General features: G+C 34.9%; 2 protein-coding genes and 1 non-coding gene across 3 annotated transcripts in view; 2 read left to right on the top strand and 1 right to left on the bottom strand.

Moving 5' to 3' along the window:
* The window catches only part of LOC117106752, a 4,865-nt gene extending 4,261 nt beyond the window's left edge, over nt 1-604 (bottom strand). Inside the window, exon 1 of the mRNA XM_033248172.1 lies at nt 544-604. The gene's annotated coding sequence lies outside the window, so the exon portion shown is untranslated. The remainder of the gene's footprint in view (nt 1-543) is intronic.
* Nucleotides 605-3,418: 2,814 nt separating this feature from the next.
* On the top strand, nt 3,419-3,490 carry Trnap-cgg. The gene has a single exon. It is a non-coding gene; the product is annotated as a tRNA-Pro (tRNA).
* A 1,959-nt stretch (nt 3,491-5,449) lies between these two features.
* On the top strand, nt 5,450-9,593 carry LOC117106756. The gene is made up of 3 exons (XM_033248179.1): nt 5,450-5,904; nt 8,596-8,764; nt 9,209-9,593. Exons 1-3 carry the CDS (start codon nt 5,553-5,555, stop codon nt 9,576-9,578), a joined length of 891 nt encoding a protein of 296 aa, XP_033104070.1. The 5' UTR covers nt 5,450-5,552; the 3' UTR covers nt 9,579-9,593.
* The last annotated feature ends 1,029 nt before the right edge of the window (nt 9,594-10,622 follow it).

Genomic DNA, 10,622 nt, shown 5'->3' with positions numbered 1-10,622 from the left:
GTGCTTTTGTTTTCTGCTTACTGAGTTTATAGCGGGCGTACTTCTACCGCGCTGCGCAGCGCTGCACTGGGTAATAAAAAGAATATACAACCGTTAGTTGGCGTCCTACACAGGCATGACGTTTTTACGAACGGGACTTTACTCTCTTGTTCTATTTATACTCTTTGATATCATATACCGTAAAAGAAGTGTTTTTCTTAATATAATTTAGAGAGTGTCAATCGCACCATCTGCACCCCCACCCCACCTGCATCCACCCCAGTGCAGTACTGTACTGTATTAGTTTTCTCCCTGTATGAATGTATTTCAATATACAGTATCATGTACGAAACTACAGTACTATGATAAAATATGCAGCTATCCAGTTATAAATACACGTGAAAATTAATTATTGATAAATATAGGCCTACATTATATAAACAAGCCATTATAAAATAAATTTAAATCAACAGCAGATCATGTAATGTTATGTTATTAGATAATAGGACATAAAAGGCAATTGATACAAACATATAGGCTTATATACATAAGAATATATTTTACCTAAATATATAAAGGCCGTCCTCTGCAAGTCGAAAATGGCATCGCAAGCAGCCCACCCTTACCTTATTACCTGTAATTATTATTATTATCAACATAGGCAGTTCACACACTGCCGCGAGAGGGCCTAGCTCGCATGGTATGACGCAAATCCGGTAAAAAGCGTTACAATTCTGTTACAAATGTAAGCAGAAGTCATAAGCAGAGAAGTGAGAATTAAAATATAACATTATAAAATAAAAGTAATATTTTATAATGTTATATTTTAATTTTCACTTCTCTGCTATTTCTGCATTACATTTTGTATCTAGGCCTACCTAGTTTACTTTTTTTTATATTGTCAATGGCTTATTATTATTATTATTATTATTATTATTATTATTATTATTATTATTATTATTATTATTATTATTATATTATAGGCCTATATACATTTATTTATATTTTTACATTACGCTTATTATCCAATGATTTCTATTCCCAGTATATTTATCAGTGTCATGTTCTATAGCTTACACTACTCGATATCACAGTACATTGTTTTACATACTTTAGACTCATTTGCTTCGCGGTGTCAAATAAGTTGCTGACTTCCACACACTTTTTTATTTCGTCATCGTAAACAATATGTGCGCTCATTTCAACGACTGGCGTTGGTGGTAGTTCGTTAAAACTGAATTAATAGCGACTATTATAGCAGAAATGGAAAAGATTGAATTGTCAATAAATAAATACAACAAATCTGATTTTATTATTAAGAAAAATATACGTTATCACTTTGAAAAATGTACGCAATCGGACTTTTTAACGTTATTACTTGGTCGATGATGCAAAGGTCATTGGTAATATCGACTATTCGTAAAACGGACGTTTGCTTGGTTTTTACCCATAATATTACAAATAATTTCTGAAAACCAGACTAATGAGACTACTTCAATGCTGTTGTTAGCATTGTTGGAGTACGTTGTTGCCAGCCAGAAGATGATATGGTGGTACAATACAACAACGCTGGCTTTAGATGCCTACGTTACGTAATCGTGTCCTTGTAATCCGAGCCGACTTTACCGTTAAGCAAGTTAATTTACCGTTATTCTAGTAAAGTTAAGTCACTTAACTTAAGTCACTTAAGCCTGGTATCTAGCTATAATTGAGTGGTTCACGTCGAACTTTTAACTAGTTAAGTGGATGTATATCTAGATAAAAGTTCGACGTGAACCAGGCTCCTGTGTTTCCATTATTGTTTATCTCATTTAATCACCCTCCTTTATTTAATGCCGACTGTTTATCTGTATTATTTGATCTGGTATTTGCCAACTTGTGTAATCAGTTACGCTGATGAACTCTTGAGGACAAGACGAAATATTCGTTTCCTAAATAAAATATTTTGTGTTGTACTGTCACGTTTTTGCATCATTATTTTCTGTTTTATTATTTGAACACGCGTGGAACAATGTAAAATCAATTATATACATATACCAAGATGTGTATAAGAGACAGGTACTGTACTGTATTAGTTTTCTCCCTGTATGAATGTATTTCAATATACAGTATCATGTACGAAACTACAGTACTATGATAAAATATGCAGCTATCCAGTTATAAATACACGTGAAAATTAATTATTGATAAATATAGGCCTACATTATATAAACAAGCCATTATAAAATAAATTTAAATCAACAGCAGATCATGTAATGTTATGTTATTAGATAATAGGACATAAAAGGCAATTGATACAAACATATAGGCTTATATACATAATTATTATTATTATTATTATTATTATTATTATTATTATTATTATTATTATTATTATTATTCTTTCCCGTTTTTTGCTTTCATGAAATAAATTGTTTATCCTCATATTATCTGTATTTTAAGGTTTTAATTTTTTAAATATTCAATGGTTTTATATTGTAGGCCTACCGTATGTTCCCCAATCTTTCTTACTGTTGAAGTATGTTGTATTGTTGTTGTTGTTGTTGTTGTTGTTGTTATTATTATTATTATTATTATTATTATTATTATTATTATTATTATTATTATTATTATTATTATTATATTATTATTATTATTATTATTATTATTATTATTATTATTATTATTATTATTATTATTATTATTATTATTATTATTATTATTATTATTATTATTATTATTATTATTATTGTTATTATTATTATTATTTAGTTTTATTATTATTAATATTATTTTTTTAAGTGTTTTCGCGCTTTTTACTTTCATGACATAAATAAATTGTTTAGCCTCATTTTGTCTGTATTTTAAAGTTTTAATTATTTAAAAGTTTACTGCTTTTATATTGTGATTCCCCCAATCATTTTACTAAGCCCTCGGCTTAGACTCTCTGCCTAGGCCTAGTAGCATAATAGTATTTTATTTAGTTTGCCAATTACCATACAGCCGAGTCATTCTGGGAATGTTGCCGTTTTGGTTTATTGCCGTTTTGATTTATTGCCGTTTTGGTCTTGCCGTTTTGGTCCATTGCCCTTCGGTCTAAAAGTGTTGCCGTTTTGGTTTTTTGCCGTTTGGTCATTTTGACATTGCCGTTTTGGTTTTTTGCCGTTTTGACCTGTTGCCATTGCATCCTATACTTGGCTATTTGCAACCTGGCGGAGTCAAGCTGGTCTGCGGCAGGGAATTGTGCCTGCCGGATGCGACATTGTTGTAACATCCGAAAGGATAGCGATATACCTATGTGGTAATACTTTATACCTCCTTGGTAATACATGTGTAGAACTAGTAGAGGCTTTGGCGGAGGTTTTTTTTCCTATTATTTACTTCATAACCAAACTCCGTTGATTCTATCAGATTATACGTGACATTTTTTAATGTTAAGGAACGCCCTCTCTTGGTGGTTGGCTCGTTGGTCTAGAGGTATGATTCTCGCTTCGGGTGCGAGAGGTCCCGGGTTCGATTCCCGGACGAGCCCCAATTTTTTATTTTTTTTTTTAAATTTTTTGCAATAATTAAGATTATGTTGCCCCCTTTTTCAATTGAATTCTAATTTTTTTTTTTCCTATGCCGATATTTGTATTGTATTTTTTTAGATTTTAGTAGCGTACGGTACTGTACAGTATTAATTAAATAATATAAATATATATAAATATGTATAAGCCTATATAGCCGATATATAGGCCTACATGTGTGTGTGTATATATTTGTATATTTATATACGTTTTGTTTTTATCTCAGTCTCATTTTAATTTAATTTATTTGTTTTTGCAATTAACGTAAAATTATCGAAGTTACCGTATATACGGGGCCTATAAAGTCACTTTATTTTCAACAAAGGAACAACACTCTGCCACACATTCAGGAAATAACATTGGTCCAGGTAGTTATTAACACTGAACAGGGAATGCAAAACAAGGAATCATTATAGATTATTGAACCGAACATAAAAATCACCATATGAGCAGCAAGATTCTAGAATCGGACTCGGAATTTTTAAACTTATATTGGAAAATTTTGAGAATTATATTTTATATCACATAATTTTATATTATTGGATTTTTGTATTTAGTAATATTTTATTGTACCAACTGTATATTGTTTTTTTTTTTTTATGAAAGGCTGAATATAGAATGAATGAATAAATGAATGAATGAATGGTGGATGAATGGATGGATGGACGGACGGACGAACGAACGAACAGACGAATGATTGGATGGATGAGTTGTTTATTGAAAGACAATCATCAGAATGGTTACCAGTCATTTCTTGAGTAACTCATTGCTCAATCCTGGGACCTTTATTATTTAATTTATTCATCTGCCATTACATTTCACTTCTGCTCAGTCACTTTTATTTACTGATGATGTTAAATTATTCAGAGTTTCAGCGCGAAATTCTGCTCTACAGACAACTCGGATTGCTTGCTTCTGTATTAAATTTAGGCGTATGTTGTTTAGTTGGTACTGTGCACAGTTACCCCATGCAACAATACAATATATGGTAAAATTATACTACAATAAATAATTTTTAAAATATGATCAGGAAAAGCATTTGTAAATCTAAAGAGCATTCTGGTGTTACCAAAAATAATTTTGCGGATATTGGTTGTTATATGGGCATTCCAGTTAAGGTTCTCATCGATTATGCACACAACTGGCGTAGGCCTATATGCAAGACGGGTGGTTTCATTAAAACTGTTTGGTTGGCAGTGCTCTACTGCAGTTGCTATTCCTTGGCGGCACTGATTTAAATTTATTTGTAATTTATTGCCAATGGCGGAACCAGCGGGGGAGGGCAGGGGGAATTTTTCACCCGATAATTTTCCCCTACCCAGTTACCCCCTCCCCCCAAAGAAAAGAAGAAACCACAATTCGTCGGGGAGATTCCCACCCAAACCATTTTTGTTTTTTTTTATATTCATTCATAACAATTAGGTCTATTTCGAATATTTAATAAAAACATAAGATATATTTATTAATAACAATTATTTTGACGTACATTTTCTGTTTATAATATGTCTATAGTTTCTTTCATGACACAGCAGTATTTTAATCTTGTTTTTACGGATGTGTTGTGAACGTGCATTCGTTCGAAGTCGTTAATGCTTTTGAATGGGTGGTTATGCGTCTGTGGGGGTGGTAACAAAAATATCAAATCCTCCATACAGGATATCCTTAAATATTATCCTGAGAAATAATGTTGTGGAGATATAATAGGGCCATATGGGACGCTTAGCGCGCCTAGACGTCTATCGACTGACGCGATCGCCTAAGTGGCAAGATAATCCTTAATGGTACGCTCCTCACATCTCGTAACAGGAACGGCGCTGTCTGCCAACACTACAAATTTCGACCCTGCATTCAGAAGTTACATCCGGGGCTCAATGAATATAGCAAAATCAGAACATAATTGAAAGACGATACTTAAGTTTTTTTGGATTACATTTAACACAGAGTTCATTTTACGAAGAGTAGTTGTATTATCAGTCAAGGACCGCGACTCCGAATATATTAAAGTGAAGAAAAGTTTTCTTCCAGATGCACGCGCGCTGTAAACGATACTACCAACTTGTCTTTCAAACGAAATATTTTCTAAAGTTTGAAAAACTAAATCCATTGATAATGGGAGAAAATTTACAATTAATGTTTCAAATATCAGTAATCGTCTGTTTAATACTATTTGTAAAAGGGCAGACTGAAGGGTCCACGTGTACAGATATCCAATATGTTGATGTTATTCCTGACTGTACATTTGGCTGTTTTTGTGTAAGTAGACAGAATGCGATTCCACGCATTGAATGCCGAGACGAGCCGACTTCGTGCCTCGTCTCAAACGAGTGCTCCGATCCAGAAATTCCACCAGGCTGCAGGTGTCCGCGCTGCTTACAAGGTAGGTGAAAATTATTTCATAGTTGTACAATTACTTATCGCACGATAGCGTACCAACATCAATATCAAAAGATTACGCTTCGTACCATAGCATACCAATACCCGATAGATAATTTTACTGAGGTAAAATAGCATACCTGGACCAATACCTATATTAAGAGACAATTAGGGCCTACTCTTCGTACCATAGCATATCAAATACCCGATAGATAATTTTAACTGAGGTAAAATAGCATACCTGGACCAATACCAATATTAAGAGACAATTAGGGCCTACTCTTCGTACCATAGTATATCAATTCCAATACCAATATGGTACATTTACTGAGCTCATCGTAACACGGCATACCAATACCAGAAGAGATGATTACGGTACTCTTCGTACCATAGCATACCAATACCCAATAAAAACATTTACGTACCATAGCACAGTGTACCAATATCAAAAGAGACTTATCATAATTAATGATATTAATTCATAATTTACAAATAATATTAAAATTTAGCAATTCAGAAATTGTAACTTCGCAATTATTCGATAGATATAATTCTATAATTCAATTTGACTTAACTTGAACATCCTAATTTTCTCGCCTCCTTCCTTGGAGTTGTCGTTTCCGCCTACTCTACATCTAAACGCTCCGGGAGTTCACTACCAAATGTAAATGTGGTTTTCCTCGCAAAGCTGATGCTCGTGTGATTGTGAATTTCCTACCTATCAGGTCCTTATATTGCGTTACTTTTGTCTTAGCATTCCAATACTAATAGATACATTTACTGAGGCTGAGCTCATCGTACCATAGCATACCAATACCGATAACAAAAGAGACAATACTCTTCGTACCATAAAATACCAATTATAACAGATACATTTACACATCGTACCATAGTAATAGTATACTAGTATATACATTTATTCATTCATTGGTATATTTACCAATATATACAATATACTAGTATATCAATAACAACCATTAATACATTACCTATATCATTGACTCATTTGTATACCAATGTCAATACTGGTACCAATACACCAGGTACGGTACAGGCGTGTATGTATGTGTGTGTTTGTCAGTATTAAGGACAAATTAAAAAAAATAATTGTGTTGGCCACTCCCGACCGACCCAAATTTTTCTTACCGACCCATTTTTTGGATTTTCCTAAAACGTGGCCAACACAAAAAAATATATTTTTTGGCTAAATACTGGCATTATATTTATACAACCATACAAAATTGGCACTTTCGTTTCCATATAGCCAATACCATTTTCAAATCGTATACATAATCAACGTCCTTCAAAACAACAATTTAAATTTAATTAGATGGACAATGCCATATGCTTTGTCATTGATCTGGTGTTCCTTATCAAGTACAGAACATGGAAGACATCTGGTCAAGTAGTTCTCAAGAAAGGTCTTTCAAGTTTTCATAAGTGTCACGATTGTGTAAGATTTATACAAGTGTTTATCCCCGTCCTTGATTGACTTTAAAGAAATACACCGTTTTGGATTATTTAAAAAGAATATCGATTATTGTTTAATCTTAAACTATAACTGTAACAGTCGCAATTTGTATTTGTTGCAGTTATTGGCCTCATCGAAATTCCTTAAATAACTTTTCTATTATAAGTGCGTCAAACCATCAATGAGTCAAAACACTTTTGTGCAGGCTCTTAACTCACTAAAGCTTGGTTTCCATACAACCGCTACACGCTATCGTCGACAGCTTTCGGTGATGCTGATTGGTCGGTTGAATCGGAACGCCTTACTGCTACGCAGTACAACGATTGCACTGAAAACATTGATAGTGACAGGGTAGTGATATTAAGAAAACCAGGCCTTTGAGCTTATGACAATTTGCCTTATTACGAAAAAGGAGAAAACATTCTATGAAAAAAATCAGAAAGGAGATTTTGACGATGAAAATGACAACAACAACAATGATGATGCTGATGATGATGATGATGATGATGATTATGATGGTGATGATGAAGATTTTGAATATTTTGATGAGTGGTGGAGATGGTGATGATAAGGACGATGATGGTAGTAGTAAATATTGGGGATAATACTACGTTCGCGCTTGCGATAATGATAGTGATGAAGTTGATGATAATGATGTTCGTGATGATAATGAAAAAAAAAGTTATTGTCGATTTTGATAGATTTTTATTTATTTAAATTGTAATTCCTTTAGTCACATGGCCAAGGATTACCAATAGCGACTTAATCACTATCCTATTAGGTGGCAATTCCTTCACATAACAAACATATATCACATGATGCTCTGCTTAAGTTTCATGACGAGGCTTATGGTGTGGAGCTGTTTTGTCGCGAGAAAAATATCATGGAGTCTGACAGGATTTGAACCCAGGACGCTGGGATTGGAAGGCAAGAATCTTACCCACCAAGCTATTCAACTCCACTCCAATGATGATGGTGGTGGTTTTGATGACTAGGCCTACATTAGTGGTGTTGATAATCTTATTCAATTAATGAGAAAATAAACCATTATTACACGTTATTATAACAAAAATGGGGATTAGTTATACAGTAATTAATTGATATTGAAAGCATGCACTTGATTGTTAAGAAAAATCAAATAGAGACTATCAGATTGTTTTATACGAAATTTAGTAATGACTATTTTTTTATTATTGAGTTAATAATGACATCATCTTTTTACAGGTCGTCATTGCGTGGCCCTCACCGAGGACCAAATAGCAGTTAAAGTGCCCGAGGGTGCGTCAAATGTTCCCGTGGGGTGCGCAATCTGCAGCTGTCAGAATATTCCCACTACGTCTACTTTTGTAAATATTGTAAGCAATAAGATAGATCTTGGAAATATACAACCACGGTTAGTAACATATTGTGTGCAATGTACTATACCTAAATAAAGTAATAGAGGAAATAAAACTGACGTCAATTTAAACTAAGTTGTATATTTCGAATTTATGCCTACTCACAAAAAAGGCGGCCTTTTGCAAGGATGAACGGGTCCACATATTTGCAGGAGGAATACAGAAATAGAAATGACTGTCTTCTGACTTACCCTTCCTATTGTTTTAGTGACCGTTTAGAGACTCGTGTTATTGTAACATTTTTGTTCTATGATATTTGAATGGACATAAATAGGAACTCAAAATATGCCAGTAATTGTAAGACATTTAAAGGAACGGTACTACGATATATTTGTTCCAGAATGGTACACGCGCCTGGACGGTAAGTCGGCACAAACATTTTGTCCTTACTCAAATTATATGATGGATCCATTAAAATGTATTTATTATAATTAAAACAGGCAGGCAGAATGCGATTATCAGCTTTGTCCTCCAACATTTAACAATGGTCTAGATGGCGAGGATGGTGAAGATGCAACTGTAAATGGCCCTGGTCGAGATGGACTTGATGGAGGACAAGGGTTTGATGTTAATTCCAGGCGATATCCAAACTGCGCGGTTGTTGATCAATCGAGGAGGCGCGATTCAGAAGCTGATAGGCTGACATGCGATTATGGGTGTTTCTGCAATCTAGATAGTGGTAGAACGGTGTGTGTGATTCCACCAGCATGTTCAGTTTCAAATCGATGTTCGAATCCTATCGAAGGACTCTGTGGTTGTCCAAGCTGCCCTGTTGATCAGATTGGTTCGTCATTTCATGCAATTTCTTAACTATAAGTTTACATAAACGTATTGATGGAATTAAAAATTTAATCCCAGATAATGTGTGCCTATGACGTTCGTGTAATAATGTGCGCTGAACCGTGGAGATCTCTAGGTCCCCGGTTCAATTCCCATCGCTGCCTCTCCTTGTGTTTCAGCTAGAGGGCTGAAATACAAGTTACAATAGCGCACCGTCTTTCGGACGAGACGTTTAAGCCGTTGGTCGCGTGTGCATTTATGGCCCATGTGCACGTTAAAGAACGCAGTACACTCTTCGGAAAAGAGTAGGGGATTGTCTCCCGGTGTACTGTCCAATCACCACCAGAAGGACCCCTAGACTTTCATGGGCTATCCTTGGTGTTTACACCGAATAAATCCAATCCAATCTATGATTACTTGTCTATTTGTGTCCCAGGAGAATCTTGATTCGTCTGATCCTCCTGGATGTAGAGGCCAAGCAGAATAGGAGTGCTTATAGGCCCTCGAAAAAAAGCAGGATTTTTAAAATTTAGGCTAACATAGGGCGCAAATTTAAGCCTAATTAAATTAGGCCTTTAGACAGTTCCAATAACGCCCTGATCCCTTGGGCATTGTTGCTGGTTCCACAAAACGAACGACATAAACCTACATAAACTTGAGTGTTTGTGGGACACGCGCGTCTTATTGGACGTCGTTCTGATTGGTTATCAAATTGTCACTTCGAAACATGGCCGGAGGAACCAGGGGGCCCGGGCTCCCACTTTTTGGCAGAAAATATAAATGATTTTTGTATGATCGGAAAGAAACGCAAGAAAAAAAATAGGGAAGAAGGGGGCGATTGAGGGGAAAGAGTGTGTTTATCCGGTCCCCGACCGAGTTACATTTTTTCCTGCAATTCGTATGAGAAGTTTCACTTGACCGTTTTCAGGAGGGGGGAAATTGAATTATGAAGAACCAAGTCATTAAAATACACCTAGCTCAAAAGTCGGGAAAGCTCATTTCCCGCCATCTAGGAATTAAAATTCTCGGGCCCCCTCCTCTGCCGTTTTGAGGTGTTTGGGTAAATTGTTGATC

The sequence above is a fragment of the Anneissia japonica genome, unplaced genomic scaffold (genome assembly GCF_011630105.1).
Source record: "Anneissia japonica isolate Jap-2015-1 unplaced genomic scaffold, ASM1163010v1 scaffold287739_len226637_cov155, whole genome shotgun sequence".
Classification (NCBI taxonomy): domain Eukaryota; kingdom Metazoa; phylum Echinodermata; class Crinoidea; order Comatulida; family Comatulidae; genus Anneissia; species Anneissia japonica.
This window is presented reverse-complemented; position numbering and strand designations above follow the sequence as displayed.